This window comes from Lepidochelys kempii, chromosome 19 (genome assembly GCF_965140285.1).
Source record: "Lepidochelys kempii isolate rLepKem1 chromosome 19, rLepKem1.hap1, whole genome shotgun sequence".
NCBI classification, from domain to species: domain Eukaryota; kingdom Metazoa; phylum Chordata; order Testudines; family Cheloniidae; genus Lepidochelys; species Lepidochelys kempii.
Window position 1 is genome coordinate 1,526,439 of NC_136398.1, and position 21,426 is coordinate 1,547,864.

The 21,426-nt window shown below is 44.7% G+C and overlaps 2 protein-coding genes across 5 annotated transcripts in view; one reads left to right on the forward strand and one right to left on the reverse strand.

Annotated features, from left to right (window-relative positions):
- GNL2 (G protein nucleolar 2) lies at positions 1 to 20,831 on the forward strand. 4 transcript variants are annotated; one of them, XM_073317914.2, is made up of 16 exons: positions 1 to 180; positions 588 to 672; positions 1,634 to 1,728; positions 1,940 to 2,079; positions 5,029 to 5,213; positions 5,940 to 6,006; positions 7,738 to 7,896; positions 8,434 to 8,547; positions 9,361 to 9,489; positions 9,869 to 9,973; positions 10,546 to 10,704; positions 10,891 to 10,998; positions 12,536 to 12,963; positions 15,351 to 15,430; positions 16,166 to 16,263; positions 20,599 to 20,831. In XM_073317914.2, the coding sequence occupies exons 1-16, from the start codon at positions 117 to 119 to the stop codon at positions 20,659 to 20,661; spliced, it is 2,079 nt and encodes a 692-aa protein (XP_073174015.1). In that variant the 5' UTR covers positions 1 to 116; the 3' UTR covers positions 20,662 to 20,831. The 4 variants fall into 4 exon arrangements, with proteins under 4 accessions (XP_073174015.1, XP_073174014.1, XP_073174016.1 ...); XM_073317913.1 differs by lacking the exon at positions 20,599 to 20,831 and adding an exon at positions 16,417 to 16,595; XM_073317915.1 differs by lacking the exons at positions 8,434 to 8,547; positions 20,599 to 20,831 and adding an exon at positions 16,417 to 16,595.
- DNALI1 (dynein axonemal light intermediate chain 1) overlaps positions 20,146 to 21,426 on the reverse strand; it is a 7,189-nt gene continuing 5,908 nt past the window's right edge. Inside the window, exon 6 of the mRNA XM_073317918.1 lies at positions 20,146 to 20,507. Coding sequence (XP_073174019.1) covers positions 20,472 to 20,507 — 36 coding nt within the window. The 3' untranslated portion in view covers positions 20,146 to 20,471. The remainder of the gene's footprint in view (positions 20,508 to 21,426) is intronic.

Genomic DNA, 21,426 nt, shown 5'->3' on the forward strand with positions numbered 1-21,426 from the left:
AAACACGTCCCGTCGCCGCCGGAAGTGCTCGTGTAGCTGCTTCCGGGTTTGCCGCAGCGCGTGGGGCGCCCGCCAGAGAAGCGAGACCCCGCGGCCCGAGACCCCCCGGCCTCAGCATGGTGAAGCCCCGCTACAAGGGCCGGAGCAGCATCAACCCGTCCCGCGCCAGCACCAACCCCGGTACCGGCCCCCCCCGGGACCCCCCCCGCCTCCTTCCCGGGACCCCCCCCCGCCCGCCCGTGCTATTTCCCTGCTCCTCCTCCTGCGGCCCTGGGCCCGGGCCCTCCCCCACCATCTTCCCCACCCTCTGGGAGCTGTGCCACGACCCCCCCCCCCACACAACAGCCTCCTCCGGGATGCGACCCTCCCCCCGCGACCTTCCCTGTCTGTCCCCCCCCCCCCCGCAAGTCCCTCCCCCGGGCCCCCCCCGTGCTGTGCTGCGACCCTGCCATCTTCCCTGCCCCCCCCGTGACACGCTCCGCCATGCCCCCCCACCCCCACCCGTGCTGTGCCACAACCTTCCCCTTCCCCCCCCCCCCCCAGGTTCTTCTCTCCTCCTCCTCCTTGACTCTGCCTTGTGTCTCCAGATCGGGTGCTGGGCGCCGGGGGGCACAATGTGCGGGACCGGGCAACCATCCGGCGGCTGAACATGTACCGGCAGAAGGAGCGCAGGTGAGGCTGGCAGCTGTCCAGGGCCTGAGCACGGGCCGGAGTGGCCCCTCCACAGTGGGCTGCCTCTTGGCTCATGGGGGTCCGCTGAGCCACCTCCCCTGGCTTGTAGCTGTGGGTGAGCCAGGGCAACGGGAATCCCAGCAGCCCCATCCTGCACATGCACTTGGGTCCAGAATAAAAATTTTCCCGGTGGCAGCCTTGGGTCGCCTGTTAGGTGCAGACCTGTGCCAGGAAGGGCCACCGCTCTCCTGCAACACTGGAGCCGGTGCAAGTCTTCTCCAGGTCTTCTAGGTGGTTCCCAACCCACCAACCTACGCACAATGTTATGGGGGTTGGCGGCACTTGTATAGCTTGCCATGCCCATAAAGACTCATTGATGATGCATGTTCGTGTCTCCCACCTGGGTGACCCAGATGTCTCCTAATCTGATTATGAGCCAATGGGCAGTTGTTTCCAGTTGTTCACCTATAGTGACAGGGGGAGCAAAGGTCTGTGTGTGCGCTCGTTCCATTGGCTCTGGCACGTACGGCCAAACATAACGGCTCCATCCAAATATGCCCTGTGCCATAAAACTGACTGCCTAAAGCCTGACGTCATATCCCTTGTTCAGTAAACTGAGCAGGTTTAGGTCTGGTCAGTACTTGGATGGCAGACTGAGATCCTGGTCACACAGGGCCCTGTGGCATGTTTGCAAGAATAACCCTGGCATCTTGGCCAAATTCCAGTGTGGGTAAGGATATGCTGGCTGACCTAAATTCTCTTGTTGTCTCAGCTATATAAATTATTCTGCCCTTCCAAACAGTGCTGTTGCTGGTTGTGTATACAGTGTTTGTTTGCTTAGGGCCTTTCATTCAGACAAACCACAAGGTATTCGTATTGTCTTGGGAAGAGTGAACTGTGACCCTTGTTATGTGTCTCTGCTGCTCATGTACTTACACAAGCTCTCATTTTTCTCTCTTAGAAACAATCGTGGTAAAGTGATTAGGCCTCTGCAGTACCAGTCCACAGTGGCACCAGGCACAGTGGCAAGAGTGGAACCAAATATTAAATGGTTTGGTGAGTGTTTCTACCGCGTGACTCAGCGAGGTTAAAATAATGGTCACTCAGATGTTCTAAGGTTTGACTGTGCCTCTATCCAGTGAAACCATCTGTTTTTCTCCCTGGTATTTTCAGCTCCAGACAGAGCATTAGCGCATCACTTGGTTTGTGTGCCCTGTGCCCAATGTGGGGGACCTGTGAAGGTGCAATGTTTGTTTTTCTATACCAGGAAATACTCGTGTGATCAAGCAGTCGTCTCTGCAGAAATTCCAAGAGGAAATGGAGACTGTTATGAAGGATCCGTACAAAGTGGTCATGAAGCAAAGCAAGGTGCCGATGTCCCTTCTCCATGATCGAATTAGACCTCATGTGAGTATCTCTCATTTCCTCACACGAAAGACCAGTTCGGATAGTTCTGGGCAGGAGCCTTAGTTCCTAGGGTTATTTTCTGGAGTCATTTATGAATGGTCATGTTGTATCTGTTCAGTTTGGTGAAGAACTGTATGGTGTCCTCTAGGGGCAGACTTGATTCCCTCATTTGATGTCACTGTCTCTTCTCTGGTAGAAGAAGGATGGATGCAGCTCTCTTGGGTGCCTGTTAATGCCACTGTGTCAGCCTGAAGGAATCACTGAGTTATCTTAGGTTTCGTAGCCGCTTACTATCCTTGGCTGTGGTCTTATAAGCTAAGCAGTGTATCAACCTGTGAGTACTTGGGTGGGAGAGTACAAGATGCTGCAGAAAAAGTTGGTGCTGACTCCCAATATGTCTACACTTTGAACTGGGAGTCTGACGCTTCCCAGGGATACCCAGGCCTGTGAGGCACCTCACTACCACCTGCTCTTAGCGTGAGGGAGCCTTGTCTGTGCTTGCTGGGGGTCAGCTCCCTAACTCCACAGGCAACACAAGCACTTTCCTCTCAGTCTATGCACGCTTCGCCATCTCTTTGCAGGTTAGCGATAGATACGCTCCCACTCTTGAGTCCTCTGGGCATCCCCCTAGAGTTCCCAGCCCCTGATCTACTGAACACTCACAGAATTCCCAGATCCTCTGCTCCCAAAGAAACAGTACTCCCTAGCTTACCAGTTACACTCTGGATCACAGCTCTGCTTAACACACAGCACTTAGGTTATTTTATAGAGAAAGCAAAATATAAGTGTATTTAACTGAACAGAGATTCAAATGACAGCAAGCAGAAATATTGGAAACAAAGGGTTAATTATAAATTAATTACCCTGTTCTAGAGCCTAAACTTCACTAACAAGATGCCCTCTTGTCTAATAAGGTATTGGTTACCACAAGTCCTTATCATAGCTTTTTTTCCAGCCAGGATGGCTGAGACCCTCTTTTCATAAGCTTGTCTCCCCAGATGAAGGATGCCAGGGCATCTTTCTGCACCCCTAGATATATTAGACCACTCCTTTGTTCTTCACCTGTAAACAGGGTCCTTGGATGGGACCTACTTAACCACCTACTTCAGGATAATCTGTATCTTAATTGGTCTTGGTCTCTAAAGGCTTGGATTTTATTGAAAAAAGAAAAGGAGGACTTGTGGCACCTTAGAGACTAACCAACTTATTTGAGCATAAGCTTTCGTGAGCTACAGCTCACTTCATCGGATGCTCATGAAAGCTTATGCTCAAATAAATTGGTTAGTCTCTAAGGTGCCACAAGTACTCCTTTTCTTTTTGCGAATACAGACTAACACGGCTGTTACTCTGAAACCGGATTTTATTGAGGCTCTACAGAGTTAATTGCTTAACTTGCCATGGACCTGTAAGTAACGCATCCTGGGTGAGCACTCCCACCTGTGCATTGAGGCTCCAAAATCTTATTCCTTTAACAAATCTGTTTGTCAGAGCTGGCTGGGCTGTGACACTTCTACTATTCATGAAACAGCGAAATAGCCTGATATTTGGTAAGACACATTTCCCATGCCTTGCAGAGTAGTTACTAGCAGCATTCCTGTTAGTAGAAGACTTTTAACCAGACACACACATCAAACAAGTTCAAAGCATTTTCCTCTTAGTACAAAATAGAAATTAAGGCATAGTTATCGCTTCATGTTCAGTCAGCTACAGAGAGTACATCAGTACCCCCTATTCTGCTTTTCAGTACCCCCGAAATTATCCTGTTTAAATGTAGCTCTGGAATCCTGCTTATGAGCAGGCAAAGGTGGTTGTAATGTTGGGTGTCTTGGTCTGATGACTGGTGAGAGTGTGGCTCTGTTCTGAGTGAGAAGGCCTGACTCTGGGTTTTCATCAGGCTGCTTGTTTGCCCTTGAATATCCTCTGTGGTTCGCAGTTGATGTACTGTGAACTCAGACTGTAGCTAGCAGTACTTTGAGTGGGTTACTGCGCTGGAATATTTCCCAGGGACTGGGAAGATTTATAAAATGAATATGAATGAAATAAAGCAAGTGTATTAGCTGTGTGTAACCAGTAAGAAGGTCTGTATTATCCATTGGGACTTTTGGCAGGAAATTTGCCTGAAAGCAGTTTGTGTTAAAGTGCCAGGATAGGATTGGCTGTGGCAATTTGTTCCCGTGCCATCTCTGGTTCTGGTGCTTGTGATGGCACAAGTGACAGCCTGACAATGAGTTCTTGAGGATGCTGGTCTCACCCTGCTTGCCTCCTGTTGTATGACAGATCCTGAGTCAAAAATTCCTGTGCATATAACCTTCTTTCAGGCACATCAAGTTTTAGTTAGGATCAAGTTTCTTTTATCACATCTAGGTTATTATTTTGGACTCTTGCTAGATGTTTTCATATGAAGACTTTCCATGTGCATCTAATAAAATTTTTACCTAAATTAAGGGAAATGTTATCTGAAACTAAAATGCACATTAAAAATGAGTGATTCTTTCTATCCATGAAGTAGATTCATTTCTAAGAAAACTTTGGCATTTGTAGCTGGTCTAAAATAAAAACTACGAATTTGAGCATGATTATTCTTGACAAAATTTGTGAATTTGGCGAGATTTGTGCACTTGTTAGAAAAACAAAGGACTGATCAAAGATAACAGTTTTAATTTTCATCATTGTTGTCTTAATTATATTTGACTAAGTTTATAATAAAAGAAATGAAACACAGTTCTTTGGCAAGTGTAACATCATTTTTATTGGCTTTCCTTTTTATTAAACAGCTATTCTTGTATTTCTCAAAGGGAGTTAAAAAAAAAAAATTTAACTCATCCAGAAAATGCATACAACTCTTCTTGTGACAGGCTCTTTGGAACTGAACTCAGCCTTGGTATGTTTTGAGCCATGGCAAAGTTAAAGCATGTTTTTATTACTTTTTACCAACCTATCTTCCCTCAGAATTCCAAAGTCCACATTCTTGACACAGAAACTTTTGAAACGACCTTTGGCCCCAAATCGCAAAGGAAAAGACCAAATCTTTCTGCAAGTGATGTGCAGTCTCTTCTGGAGAATGCTGAGGTCTCCGCAGGGACCTATGACAGGGGCAAGGACCGAGACCTGGTGATGGAAGATACTGGAGTGAGGTAAAAAGCAGGGAGGAGTTAGTTACGGTCAGTGTTTAAATTCCCTAAGAGCCACGCATATTTTAGTTTTACCCGGAAAATGTCCCCTGTGCTACTAGTACTGTACACCTTTTGGGCGGGGCCTACAGAATATGAGAGGCTGAGGGGAGCTAGACTATTTAAGGTGTCCAACGTGGTCAGTATTTGACTTGGATTTTTTTCTCTTGCCATCTGTGTGCCTGCATAGTTAACCTAGTGGTTGCTTCCATATGCATGTACCCTCAAGTGTAATTCATGATGTGTGGCATCTCTGAATATCTACCAAGGGTGTCTTGAGATTAACAGGAGCCCAGTAAAAAGAAAAGGAGGACTTGTGGCACCTTAGAGACTAACCCATTTATTTGAGCATGAGCTTCCGTGAGCTACAGCTCACTTCATCTTATGCTCAAATAAATTGGTTAGTCTCTAAGGTGCCACAAGTCCTCCTTTTCTTTTTGCGAATACAGACTAACATGGCTGTTGCTCTGAAAGGAGCCCAGTAGGTGCACAAATACAGGCATATGAAAAGATATATCTGTTTGAACCTCTTTATAGGTATTCTTTCTGCATATTCCTAGGCTGATCAGGACTGTGTATAACCCAAGTATTTGTCACTTTGGCCTCATCTCCTGCGAGTGCAGATGGCATCAGAGAATGCATCCTCCAGGTATTTCAGCTGCTGACATGTGTTTGATATCCACATCTTAGGGATGAAGCACGAGAGGAGATCTACAAGAAGGGACAGTCCAAAAGAATCTGGGGTGAGCTTTACAAAGTAAGTGTAATCATGTAGAAGTTGAGAGAGACTCATACATTTGAATTCCCACGACTTGCTCATGGGAGGTGATTTTTAAATTGGTGATCACTCAGCCAAAGGCAACAGCACACAAGCCTGCACAAACTAGTAACTCCATAGAGCAATGATTGGGATGGCTCTGTGAAGACCCTTTTTGTTGATGGGGCTGGACTGTAAAACCAAGTGTGGGCATAGTGGCATTCCCTTCTTTTTCTTAACATATGTACAACATGCCTCACTGGGCAAGTGACTAGAATTTATCACCAAACTTGGTCTGCTGGTTGGATCATTAGATTCCCCGGCCCGGGCACTGATGAGGAGCGTGATATGAACGTCGATCCATATCCCTCAGCATTTCCATGGTTAAAGCTCACTGGAACCATAAAATAGGTGATGGTTTCCCTTATAAGGAAGGGTGGCAGGTATATTGCTTGCCTGCCTGCTCTCTTGTCAGCCTGTTCAAGAATCTAATTTGAAACTTGACCCCTCTTAACCCCGAGGTCTGGTACCACTGTGCAACAGCAACTAGAACATGGGAGAAGAAAGGTGTAAACGGATAGGGATTCCCACAGTCTTCACTCAGACTGACCTTGAATCTTGAACTCCTACCTCAAGGGGACACACATCTCATGTAAGCATACAACCTAGTGGGTGACTGTCAGGGTTAAGGCACAAACCTTCCCTGGGTCTTCACTACAGATAAACCATTCAGACTATGTCAAGGTTGTTTAGCCTAAAACATCAAATTCTGGTATTTTGACAGGGTTTCCTCTGGAAGGCTCTGACCTTCAGCTCCCTCTGAGTCACATTGACTGCTCGAGGAACGGGAAACAGCCAAAGCTAGAGTGGTAACAGGAACAGATGTGCATCCTCTTACTGCTAGACTAACGTGATGTTGCTCTGAGTTTCTAAATGCAGCTTATAACCTGTACAGCCACCTCTCCACTTAGAGACCTTGTAAAAGTGCTGAGAATGATAAGGCAACCTGAATGGATTTCAATTAAATGGGTACCAAAAATGCAAGAAATAGATGTGAAACAAATTCACTTGGTCTGAATCAAGCCATAAAATGACTTCTCCCTGCTGCAGGTGGTTAGCTGAGTTCACATTCCCCTTGTTTCTTGTGTGTGAAAATTGATTCAAGAAACATTTTTTGCATCATGATCACCGATAAAATGGTAGCAGTGATTCTGGAATGTGCCTGCTGGAACTGCATTTGTACTCCATTCAAGGTTTTACTAGTGCCCCTGCTGTGAAACAATTGCTCTTCAACTCCACTGATTGCTGGAAACAGTGCCAGTAAAGGAACATGATCAGGTGGCCTAGGCTCCACATTTAGGTGTAGAGTTTTACAAAACCAAAGTGACTCTCTCCTAGTTTACGCAGAGTCATTTTAATTCTGTTTATTAAGGTGATTAATTAGAGCCTTTCTCTGGAGTGTTTGCAACCAAACTGCCACAGCTTCGTCCTTGCACACAGGAAGCCAGTGACAGTCTATGGACACAGAGTAACTTCACTGTCCACCACAGCTTCAGTGGGGAAAGTAAACACCTTGGATGTTAGTCTGTTTGACGAACGGAAGGGATAGTGCGAGCTGCACATTGAGTGGGGGAAAATATAAGTTTTTTTTTAGCTTGCCCATTTCCCCTTAAAAGTGCTGCATTAGCTTTCAGCATGAGGGTCCAAACTCCTCTCTCCATGGATTTTCAGGTGATCGATTCGTCTGATGTTATTGTGCAAGTTCTTGATGCTAGAGATCCCTTCGGGACTCGTTCCCCGCATGTCGAATCTTACCTCAAAAAGGAGAAACCATGGAAACATCTCATTTTCGTCTTGAACAAATGTGACCTTGTCCCTACTTGGGCCACCGTGAGTACTGTCCTTCCTGCAGTTCCTTCGTTTTTCTTTGGGGGTGTTTGTAGCCTATGCCCTGGTGCAAGTGTCAGCCCTCATGCCGCAGGGTACAATGTAACTGTGGTCAGTGGGAGCTCCTCTAGGACTTCCTGCCGTCAGAGTAACAGTTACACTGCAAATGCTCCCATGTTTTGCTTAGCTGATCAACAGTCACCAGCCACAAACTCTTTACTTCCTTCGGCTGATTGTAACAGTTCAGCTTTTTTCTCGCGAGTATGCTAAGTGTTAGTCCTCTTAAGAGCTAGCCTGTTTTATATTGTTCAGCAAATTGGATTTAGCTAGCAATGGAAGGTTTTTGGAGCATTGTCTTGCATGTATAAAATGGAAGGCAAAGCATTTACTGTAGCGTTTGAGAAACAATTCAAAGATCTTTGAATTAGCAGTTTCCTTACCAATTCCTTAGACAGTCCTGTGATCAGGCTAAGTTGCTGCACTTGTTTTTCTGGGTCTGTAGCATGACCCTCCTTGCTCAGCACTGTGCTTTCTCTCTAGAAACGCTGGGTTGCAATCCTCTCCCAGGATTATCCAACACTTGCTTTCCACGCCAGTCTCACAAATCCCTTTGGCAAAGGAGCCTTCATACAGCTGTTACGGCAGTTCGGAAAGGTATATAACAGGTTTTGGGGTTTTTTTCTCTAAGTTGCTGGGCTTCAGGGTGGAACATGTCTTTCTGCAGCAGCCTAGACACTGGGCTATCCATGTCAGTGGCTGACTCTATCTGTGAAAAGCCCTTCTTTGGGAAGTGATTGGAACGCGTTCCCTGTTTATTGGGAGTTATTGAGAAATGTGCAACACAACCCAGCCAGGCTCAAAACCCAGTCTGACCAGATACATACTAGTTAATTGGTGTTGTCTCGAGGTCACCCAGTAAACTCCCATTAATACTACTTAGGAACACATGAGCATGTAGAAGGGAAGAATGTACTTGTGAAGCTCATTTATGCCCTGCAAACAGGTACTATCCCATGAAGATGCTGCCACTTTGAAGTATTCATCTTCCTGAGAGAAACAAGTCAACAGAATAGTTTCCTTTGTAGAGGACTGATTTCCTCTCGAGTCCCACATCTGTGTCTATCTTGTTGACAGATTCCTATTTATATTTGTTTCTCAACCTAAGTGCTTTTCAACTTAAGACATCAATGAGTAACTTCATAGCAGCTGAAAAATTCTGACTCTTCAAACAAAAGTTATGGAATATTTCCTTCAACGCTTCAAATCAGCTCTTAGAAGGCCTGCTAGCTGCAATAAATTTCTCTTATTAGAGGGACCCAGTTCCTTGTGATCAGGTTTGCGTTGGGACTGAATTTGCTCTTCATTTCTAAGAGGAGAGGAATTGCTGAGAATTCACATTTTGGAATTTTAATAGCAACCATGCATTTCTCTACAAGGCATTCATAAATGTGTGTGATTTCTTAACAGTTGCACACAGACAAGAAACAGATCAGTGTGGGCTTCATTGGCTATCCAAATGTTGGCAAGAGCTCAGTGATTAATACGTTACGATCCAAGAAGGTCTGCAACGTGGCCCCCATTGCTGGTGAAACAAAGGTAGGTAGGCAGGCAGGCCATGAAAGAACCTTGGTCTTTGGGCAGGTAAGAGTTCCTAGACACAGAATATAAACTTAATCCCTGGGGCAAACCATGGGCTTGAATTTATGCAAAAATACATGGACATTAGTGTTACGACCTGGTCCAGTCCTCCTGTCTGAACAAACACCATCTTGTGATGGGATCCAACCTCTTGAATCCCACATAATGCTCAGCTTCCTGGCGCTGGGCAATAGCTGGTCACTGTCCTTAACTCTGGGTCTCTCGGTCCCTCAGGTTCGTAAATTGCAGTGCCTGTTTTAAGGGTAACCTTAAAAATGCAGACTCCAGGGCTGCTTGTGGAGAAGGGTAAAGCAGGGTGCCTGTCGGTCTCTTGCAGGTCTGGCAGTACGTCACCTTGATGCGGCGAATCTTCCTCATTGACTGCCCAGGTGTAGTTTATCCCTCGGAGGACTCAGAAACTGACGTTGTACTGAAGGGAGTGGTGAGTGTCTGCTGAGAATGCTGCAAAGGCCCGTTTCTCTGCTGCTGATGCAGGTGGTTTGGAGAGATTTTAACACTGACTTCCCTCACCCCAGGGACAACTTGTGATCTGTACGTATGGTAAACTTCAGAATGGGGATGAGGCTGCGGGCAGTAATCGTGCTCTTTGGCCCGACCATAGGATGGAGTAGGGTTCCGGGAGCCGAAGCAGTGCGCACACATGATATCTTACTTAACGTACAGAGTAAAGGGAAGTTTTACACATTTAAAGTGAACCTGGGTGTCTTGGGGCGTGGGGTGGGGTGTAAAGTTTGACCCTTCATTAGAATCTCTGCATTGCTTGGGACACTGTAGAACTTCTGCAGTATTAGAGCATAACGAAGAGCTGCCTTTCCCTTTAATATCAAGCTAGAAGAGTTTCCATTGTGGGTGGGAGGAAGAAGTTGGAGAGGAATTGCTGAGGCTGAAATCAGTTTGCAGCTGTGCTTGCCCAGAGCATCTGAGCCTTTGAATTCTGTCTGACCCACAGTGAAGCTCAGAGGGGCTGGCTCTCTATTTCCCCCTCATTTTTAGGTTCAAGTTGAAAAAATAAAGAGCCCTGAAGACCATATCAGTGCAGTGCTCGAAAGAGCGAAGCCAGAGTACATCAGCAAGACGTACAAAATTGATACCTGGAAAAATGCAGAGGATTTCCTTGAGAAGCTAGCCTTCAGGACTGGAAAACTGTTAAAGGTGAGCCAGATTAAAACACTGTCTGCATTTTCACAGCTCTGTGTAACCTCAGGTGAGTGAGGAGTGTTTGAGTGAAGTCCCACATTATACACGGGGAATTCAAATCGCCAAGCTCCGGTGAGATGAGGTGAAGCGGGTACATTTGCCCTTGTGAGTGCAGACACAAATCATTACTGTCTATTCCAGGGTGGAGAACCTGACATGCAGACTGTGAGCAAAATGGTCCTCAACGACTGGCAGAGGGGCCGTATACCATTCTTCGTTAAACCACCAAATGCAGAGCCAGTGCCTCAGGTGAGAACACTTACTTCCATTCCTGCAGACGTGGTAACCCATTTCCCATTTGCACACCATTTCTTAGCAGCTTCACTAGCGTAGCTGAGGAAGGTTTTCCCTTAGTGTTTCAGGTAATGCTCATTTGAATTCATTAAACAGAGAGAGAACACAGCAAGAATGCAGCAGTGTCCTGACTGGTTATTTTAGCTGTTTTGTGTTGGCTAACATGCAGACATTTCAGTAACTTTCACAGTATTAACTGGTGTTTAATTTGGGTGGCAAATAAATTCTCTTTTCCAAAGAGATGATTGGAAATTTGTTATCATGAAACTTGTGCACAGCATTAGGGTTTGTTTTGTAGTAGGTCTAACCATTCAGGACCATGGCCCCTCTCTTCCCTCTCTCTGGTTCACCAAGGGCATCCACCCTTAGGCCCTGGCCATCACTTCTCTTAGCTGGAGACCTGCATCTCTCCCTTCTGACCAGGGTATTTCCAGGTTGTACTGTTCCCTGCCTACACTGTCAATTCCCCGTGTCTAAGCAGGCCTGCTCTGCTTTTCTCCTCAGAGGCAATAAACAGCGTAATTGTCCACAGTTAAGTTACCACCCAGCTCTTTCTAAGCAAGCACACTTATTGTTAAGATAAAAGAGAAAACACATAAACTACAGAGAAAACACATAAACAATAAACGAACCTACAAGTATGCTAATAAGCTCACCAGAGATCACACCAACTCCAGTAAGGGCTCTGGCAGGTGATCAGTCCTTCAAACTCCACATGGGTTTTTCTGGGGCCACACATTCATAACAGGTGTTGACTCAGAACAAGCACCCCCATGGGTCTGTGAGTCACAGCTCTATACAGTTTGGGACTTGGATCTGTGAATAAGTGATTCTGACAACGGGCTCCTTTTCAGGGCGAAGCTTCAAATGGCTGATTTCTTGTCTAACCAAAGGGGTTACATGTGCATACGCCTCCCCTTAGAGGTTTCCTGGGAAACCCACTTAACTTTGAAAGTTCACTTTGTTTCAGATGGTCCTTTTGAAGCTCTTATCTGATGTGTAGCACATGAATTACTTATTCAGTAGTTCCTGAATTGCAGAGACTCTTGGATTGTTTCCAGCTTTTGCCACTCAGTAGCAACTGTGGATATTTTACCACGAATGTTTTTTTAAGGGATTGCATTATGGCCAGTCCCAGTTCATAGCCCTGTGACCCCTGATGGAGTTTCTGGAATTATGTGCGCTCTTTCAGGATTATTTGTTTTTTGAGAAATGTAAGTGAATGTGAATTGCTGTGATACATAAAGGACAGAGGGTCCATTCTGTAGGATGTGGTAACTGATGGCAAATTATTTGAAGATACTAATTGTTTCTGAGTCAATTTACTGGCCCAGCTTCTTCCTACCCTACCTGAGACTATGGCGGTACAACAAGGCACATGGCTGATTTGGTACAGATTGTTGGTGGTCAAAGTGTATTTGAATGTTTAAGATCTTGCCTGTAGGTGAAATGCCTGTGGTGCAAGTCTCACCTTTCTTCCTCTTGTTTATAGCCCTCATCTTCCTTAGAAGTAGCTGCGGTGCCAAGCCAAGCTGACAGTGACGAGCAGAGCTCAGAGGCTGTTGCTTCGAACACAGAGTCGATAGGGGAAGAGGAGAACAAAGCAAACGCAGAAATGAAGCAACTCATGTCTCACGTCCGGCAGAACTTTGGGAAGATTAATGTAGCAACTCAGTTCTTGGAAGAAGATCTGGTTCCTGTAGATATGTCAGATATTAACACGATGGACAGTGATCCTTCTGGAGGAGAGGAGGAGGAGGAAGAAGAACAGCAGCAAAATTTAGCTGAGGATGACTCCAACTCCCATGGAGAAGGTGCCAGGGAGGGCCCCAAGGCAGTTATTAAGGTTTTGGAGGAAAAGATTGCAAAATACAAAAAATTCCTGGACAAAGCCAAAGCCAAGAGATTCTCAGCAATAAGGTACTGGACTCTCTTCAGTTTTGAGAGTAAAAAATTGTACAGGAGAAGAGACTGGGCTGAATTCAGTCCTATTATTGGGTTCACTGAATCACATTTCAGCTGCTTCCCTGTGTGTTAGAATTTCTGTTCTGGGCCAATATATTCACCTTAATTGAATGATCTTCTCTTGGAACCAAACATCTACTTAGCTGAACTTTGAATGAGGCATATTTATCATCTTAAAAACATCTAATGCTCTGACATTTATGGAAAAACAGCTTCTTGTGCTGTCATGAGTGAGTTAGTATTCTGTTTCTGCCAGCCTGGGCTGATACATGTTCTTTCAAAGCATTTAGTTTGCTCCATGCTCACTTCTTTAGCTCTCCGGACGGAGATGAGCCAGTGGAAAAGCCATAGTTTGCCTCATTTTGGTGTCCTTAATCAAAGGCCCTTAGAATCACTGAACTATACCACATAGCGAATCTAGAACCAGTTACCCTGAGATCTTGCTTGATCTTTGATGTAGTGAGGCCAGCGGTTGTAGCTTGATGCATCATCTGGACATGCATGCATCCCTGAGATCTGGCTGGCGGATACTGCTGGCCCAGTTTGGGCATAACTGGGTCTGCATGGATAGTTGGAGATCTCCCACCAACTTTGTGCAGGACAAAAAGGATGGGGACCCGGCAGGGTTGGCAATTTCCCAGAAAAAATTGTTTAGGACAGAGCTCTGGTAAATACTGGTTTCAACCCAATTAAAACCAGGAAACTGGTAAAAAATAAAATTATTAAAATATACTCATGAAAATTACTGAAAAATATTTAGCAATTTGATAAGTTTTGCAATGCATATAGAAAACTGAAATGAGTTGTGACATTTTCCTTGAGAAAATACTGAGCCAAATGCACAGACATTCCAGTGTTTAGTACTATATTACATGTATCCGTATTATACTCACTGCAGTTTTACTCTTTATTTGTAAACCCTAAATTAATCTCTGAATCTGCTGCCTTAAGTAACCACCATTTCAGTGTGTAACTAAAACTAAGTGTAATGTGGTTTGCAGTAACAAAACAGTTTTTAAACCAGAAAATGCCTTGAACTGGGATTAACTAGCTTTTGCTGGGGCAGTAGAAACCACCTCTGGTCCATACCATGCCCTCCCTGGTACTAGGGATGACTTTTTCACTCTCCTTGCACTGCACAAGCCATGGAGACCAGATTATTTGAGCATCTATTTCCTGAACGTGACTGAAGCTTATGGCTTTGCTGGTATTCTATGGGGGAGTTCCCAGAGCTGCTAATGGAGTCCCTTCATAGAATCATAGAAATGTAGGACTGGAAGGGACCTCAGTAGGGGGTCATCTAGTCCAGTCTCCTGCACTGAGGCAGGATTAAGTCATATCTAGACCAGTGGTTCTCAAAACCGGCCCGCCACTTGTTCAGGGAAAGTCCCTGACAGGCCAGGCCAGTTTGTTTACCTGCTGCATCCACAGGTTCGGCCGATCGCAGCTCCCACTGGCCGCGGTTCGCTGCTCCAGGCCAATGGGGGCTGCAGAAAGCGGCACGGGCCAAGGGATGTGCTGGCTGCCCTTCCCGCAGCCCCCATTGGCCTGGAACTGCAAACCACGGCCAGTGGAAGCCGCGATCGGCTGACCCTGTGGACGCAGCAGGTAAACAAACTGGCCCGGCCCGCCAGGGCCTTTCCCTGAACAAGTGGCGGACTGGCTTTGAGAACCACTGATCTAGACCATCTTTGACAGGCGTTTGTCTAACGTATTCTTAAAAACCTAACAGGGATTCCACAACCTCCCCAGGTAATTTGTTCCAGTGCTTAACTACCTAACATAAGGTTTTCCTAAAGTCTAACCTAAATTTCCCTTGCTGCTATTTAAGCCTGTTTTTTGTTGTCCTGTCCTCAGTGGTTAAGAACAATTTATCACCCTCCTCTTTATAACCACATTTTACGTACTTGAAAACTGTTATCTTGTCCCCCTTAGTCTTCTCTGGACTAAACAAACCTGATATTTTCAATATTTCCTCGTAGGTCATGTTTTCTAGACCTTTAATCATTTTTGTTGCTCTCTCATGTTACTGTCTTCATGATTTTCATGCATGCAGATGAGTTTGGATAAGTTAGACTATCTGTCAAGAATGGACTTTCTAGGTCTTAGCAAGAGGGCTGAGGAGGGCTCCCAGCAAAGCCATATGACCTTGTACAAGTTTCAGGTATCTTGCAGACTTCTTTGAATTGTTAATAAGATTGTGGTTTTAGAACTGGCTTTTTGCTGAGCACCATGGGTACTGTTTGTCTATATGTAGGAGAGGCCTATAGAAAAGGTGGTATCATGGTGCTGTTTAGGGCTAGCACAATCCCATAAAAATGTCTCTGCTTTATCTGTTGCAGAATCCCCAGAGGGCTCAGTGAAAAGGTATTCACAACATCTGAGCAGAAGTCTGAAGAAACCAAAGAACCAGAGGCCAGAGGTAACATGAAAAGGTCTAGGGATGCCCCAGGTCTTAGCACAGAAACTCCAAGCAATGGGGGCATTTACTGCTAGTCTCTGGGGCGAGTTTCTTCTTTCCCTAAAACTATTTAAAATTTGCTGATGAGCTAATATGACTTGATGGCTCCCTGCAAAGCTGTAGGTTGTTCTTGTTTCAGAGCTCTCACCTGTTTGTCCAGATTGTAAAGTGTTCTGCCCCCTCTAGCTATGTGAATGAGGGCCAAGGGGTGGTGTAAGAGTCCTGGTGTTTCAGGCATGCAGGGGGGTGATGGACAGCTCACATAGCACTCCCTGTACTGAGCAATAGTCCTGGCCCAGCAGTTTCCCTTCCCAGGGAAACGTGGTGAGGCTTGATCTGATGGCATCCAAGATCCTGTTTCCCTTGGAGTCACCACTGAGCGGGCTCAGTTTGCGAGGTTTGAAACCAGCAGATGGGGATTTGACTCTGACACTATGGGTGTGCAGTGGAGTTGTCCCATTAGATAGAATCTTGCACAGTGCTTTGAAAATTTGCCCTTAATAGCAGCTTTTATCATATCAAATGTCAAACAGTTCTCTGACAAAACAGACCCCATGTATTACAAATGTGTCTTGGGCAACTCTGGCACTGTTCCATGTGCTGAAAGGCAGGATTGGCATGGAGCCAGCTCCCTTGACCTATGCGAACAGAGGTCAGTGCTGGAAGGTGTCTTACTGTTTAAAATACTGCTCTTAGGGTGCACAAAAAAGGGAAAGAAAAGGAAAGCACAAGAGGATGAGGAGGAGGATGCCCTTCAGGGTAAAAAGCCTTGTAAGAAGCTTACATCCAAAGAAGTAAGTGTTACCACCTCTAATTCCAGCTGCAGAGGGCAGGGAGTGGAAGCTTTGGCTCCTTCCAGATACCTCAGCTTCTTGCATGTAAAAGGTGGTGGGCGATGCACAGTGCAGTGTGTTAGTTTTACAAAGTGTGACTGCATCTCTTTGCAGAGGAGAAGAGCTGAGAGGCAGCAGCATACCAAGAAAGTTGGGGTCCGATACTACGAAACTCACAATGTGAAAAATAAGAACAGGAACAAGAAGAAAAGTGACTCAGAGGGACAGAGCTCAAAACACAAGAAATTTAAACATAAGCAATAACTGGGGCTCTTATTAAATTTAACATTAAACCAGTGCCTCTAGATAGAATTTTTTTCTTCATGTACGACTTGCATTTCTAAATTCAAAGCCCAGCCATGTGTCTTGGCACAGTGATAGATGAACATAAGAATGGCCTTACTGAGTCAGACCAAAGGTCCATCCAGCCCAGTATCCTGTCTTCCAGCTGTGGCCAATGTCAGGTGCCCCAGAGGGAATGAAAGGAACAGGGAATCATCAAGTGATCCATCCTGTCACCATTCCCAGCATCTGGCAAACAGAGGCTAGCTACCATCCCTGCTCATCCTGGCTAACAGTCATTGATGGACCTGTCCTCCATGAAATTATCTAGTTCTTTTGTGAACCCTGTTATGGTTTTGGCCTTCACAACAGCCTCTGGCAAAGAGTTCCACAGACTGACTGTGCATTGTGTGAAGAAATACTTTGTTTTGTTTGTTTTAAATCTGTTGCCTACTAATTTGGCGACCCCTAGCTCGTGTTATGCGAGAGCAAACAACACTTACTTATTAACGTTCTTCACACCAGTCATGATTTTATAGACTATCATATCCCCCCCTTAGTCATCTCTTTTCCATGCTGAAAAGACCCAGTCATATTAATCTCTCCTCATATGGAAACTGTTCCATGCCCCTAATGATTTTTGTTGCCCTTTTCTGAACCTTTTCCAATTCCAATAGATCTTTTTTGAGATGGGGCGACCACATCTGCACGCAGGATTCAACATGTGGTTGTACCATGGATTTATATAGAAGCAACATGGCATCACATTTGCTTCATGGTCTCAATGTGCATAAAAAGCATTCAAATGAGTACATGGTATTCCCACAATGGCACTGCATAAAAGTGGCTAATGTTAGTCCATGCTGTGATCTAGCACCAAATTAAAACCTAGAACCATAATTACAAAATCCTTTTGGAGAAGGGGTGACTTGAGTTAGGAGCTGCAGCTTGCTGGATAGGCAGCAGTCTGTAAACATCACAGGGTTGGAATAGTGGAAGCGATTGCTTGAATTCATGCCAGAGGTTCAGCCTTTTACCTCATTTGAGTTTAGCCGTGTATTCAAGACAAATAGTGCCTCCAGCTTCATTACCTGCCACTTACTCTGCTAGCCATCTCTCTGTATCACGAAACAACTGCACAATTAGGCACTCTTCAGTGCAACTGCTTGCTAAGAGACCTGGGGGACAGGGAAGGAAGGGCTATGGCAGACGAAGAGACACTGGAAATGTGTGTCTGGGGCAGGGGTCATTCACAGGGCTTCGAGCCTCTTAACTGTTTTTAATTAGATGAATTTTATTAAGGGCCATGTTTGTCATGGGATTTGAAGCAGGAGCAGTACTTATGTTCTAGTGCCTTTGTCAGAATAAGGTGCTGTTTTCCAGAGTAACAAATTATCAGGCCCCTGGAAATGGCAGTAATGGGAATCCTTATTGGAAATCAGAGACATGGCATAAAGTTACGTTGTGAACTTGGGAATTCTCACCTGTGCATGTGTGAGTTTATCTTGCTGGGAGTTCTAATCACTGCTAAACCAAACACTCGTCCACTTCATTGGATATTTGGCCATCCACAATTCTTGAGCATCCAACTGAGACATGCCTTGGAAGTGTTCTTGTGTCTTTGGAGCTATAGAATCACTGAGTCCTGCTCTTACTTAAAATGAATCCCTTGTCTTAATTCCTTACTTGAGTGAGTAACCACTTTGCAGCTTGTCAGGACCATTGAGCCCTAACAGTGATTTTGGCAAAGGAATGAGCCTGGGATAAATTAAGTTTCAGGCTGAAAATGAGCAAGGGAAAACTGAAGCAGTAACAGGAAACACTGTTTTTTTAGGTATTCACAAACTGGAAGTCTCTGGAGGAGACTAAAGTCTAAGTCCCTCAAAATTTCTTCTTTTCTGGATATTAGAGTCCAAGATAATGGAAAAAAGGATGCAGCCCTCCTTTGCAATAACTTTCCCTATGCTGTGAAAACAGAAGCTGCGAATTATGACTTAAATGACTGTTACCCTATGATCCTTTTCATTCCTCATCAGCTGAACAGAGTACAGCTGGTAGTACCAAAACGTAGGCTGAAACTTGCTTCAGCAGCTACTGTCACAAAGCTCTTTAGAAAGTCTTTCTGCAGATTCTGAAAATGAGCTTTTCTGACTCCAATTCATGACTTAAAATGAGTCATCTTTCAACAATATCTAGTTGTATAGAACATGCTAGTTATGCAAGTGCTACAAGTGAAGATTTCAGTCACTCTTGTTAAGACAACTTGTGCTTGGATGAGCCCCTCGCTCCCTTTTTGCAATGATATTAAGTCCAGATTAATTTTTAATGTTGAATTAATTCAAGGTGCACTGGGAATAACAATTACTATTTTTAGAGGATTTTGGTATGGCGAACAGTAGCTTTCTCCTCTGAACTCTACTTTCCTAATAAATTACTTCCCTCTTCAGTTAACAGTAGAACAAAAACCTATACAACTGCATGGGAAATGGCTTTTAAGTTTTCTTTAGTGAAGTGTCTAGTATCTGGTTCTGAGTGGTACACAGCAAAGAGACTTTTAGGCCTCAAGTTGAGTGGTTCTCAACCAGGGGTCCAAGGCCCCATGGGGGGCCACAAACAGGTTTCATGGGGTCCGCCAAGCAAGGCCAGCATTAGACTTGCTGTTTCTCCTCTCGTATACAGAGTTGCATGTGCAGAAGGTGTCACTACCAGAGTTTCTAGGAAAGAAATGCAGTTGCAGCAGGCAGTGAGAAAAGAGCACCCCCTTGGCTGGATGGTTGGGGATTACGTAGGTGTTCTTTTGCTGAAGCGAACTGAGGACACCAAGTGATCACACTTTTGGTTGGGTGGGCAATGTGGTAATCGTGCATGTTTAACACTAGTGATGAACTATAAACAGAATAGTAAAGAGAACTCAGGGTTGGAACCAAGCTGGGCTCTGTGCCATAACAAGGTTCCAAGAATTTAACCTTCCATTGGGGTAGATATGGCCCTTGCTAGGAAAGGCAGAAAATGCACCGAAACCTGCCATTCCTTAACTAAGACCAGCACTTTTAAATGGTCAGAGTGCCCCACCAACTGCCTGTTGAACACTGGAGCCAAAGGTACCCAGTTGCATTCTGTCCTGTTTTATAAATTTTTATTCCAGGGAGGTACATGTGATGTATGCTAGAGCTCAGCAGGAAGTACAGCATGTCAGAGACATGCACTGAAAATAGTGAGATGTGGGATGCATTATACAGTAGCAATGAAGGTGCTGGGCCAGACAAGTGACTGGGATGAGGAAAAGCAGGCTAGCAATGTTACAGCATCTTTCCCACACATACAGCTCAGAAGAGCAGAAAGCAGGCTGGCCCCTTACCATTCATATCCAGCCGTACTGGCAGTTGTACAGCTTAATAGAAAGCTCAGGAGTCTGGACCTGCTTCCACCCCAGAAACAAAATACACTCATTTTAGCAGAATGAGTATTTGAATGGTACACTCCATTTGATATTAGTCCAATGCTTTGTGTATGGTACTTCTGAAATCTGTACAGCATCTAACAGATCTAGAGAGGCAGAAGTGCTAATGTAAAAAAAGTTTATTAAAAATAGTATGACCTTAACAGTGATAGGTTAGAGAATCACAGAGGCAAATCCCAGACATGTTCAGCATACAAAGAGCTGGATGCTGAAAAGTCACTGAAAATGAGGTCACAGTAATTAGCAAAACATTTTAATCTATTAGACTAGGGAAGGGGAGAAGGAATACAATTGCAATGTTTCTAGTTACTTTAAGTGTAGAAATCAGGATCACTTTATGAAGGAGACAGACCTGGGTCACTAACCACAACGGCCTTGCTGAGAGAAAGATTTCATGAGTTCTTCCTGCAGGGCCCCACAAGGAAATCTACTTCTTTGGTGCAATGATGCCTTCAAGTTGGGCCTGAAAGACAAACAACTCATTAAGTTCACTAGACTCAATCTACACCCCCACCCACCATTGCTGAAAGGTGACAGTTTTCCATTGTTTCCAGATCGAGGATGCTAGGAAGTTATTTGAATACTCCAGCGGAACCAGGCCAGGATTTTTCTCCTGATTATTTCATTCCTTACTCCATGTTTTATAAATTAGTTTGTTTCATTCTTGGAACAGATGTGTTGCATTATAAGAAGAAAACTAAAAGTTGGTCTTGGTTCTATTCAGTGAAAGACCCATTTTATAACGTAAAGTACTGAAAATGAAATTAAATAAAAGTTGCTGAAAAAGTGGTTTGTTCTCGGATTTCAGGCTGTATTATGCTTGCTAAATTAAACACTTGGCTCTCAGGGTTTGGAATGCAAGCTCTGACTCAGAGACAAAAGTATCTGGGAACTGCAAATTTTTCAGTCACAGAGACAACTTGACGCCCAAGTCCTGGATAAAAGAACTTGCTACTAATGCACAGGGAGCTTGTACTGTATGTAACTTCCAGTACTTAAATCAACAAAATAAGTGGTAGCAATTGTAAGTGTACAGCTCTTTATAAATACTTCTGGCTCAGGAAAGGAATATGGATTTGGTAGCAGCATATCTTTGGTCTAATGGCTACCCCATTCTGTGGCCTAAGACTCTGCAAGGTGGTCTGAAACTAACATTATCTGAGGAAGTCTTGAGTGTAAATGTGATAAAGTCAAAGATAAGGAAAGTAGCTCTGAGTGCTAAGTAAAGAGATTTAGTTCTGGCCAGGAAGGTTCTGGGTTGCTTTAAATAGATATTTTTACCACAAGCATGAAGTAACTTTTCAACAGCAAAGAAAGACATGTTATCCTGGGATCAGCTAACACAAACCCTGCTTCCATCAAATTAAATATTTTTGGCCTGG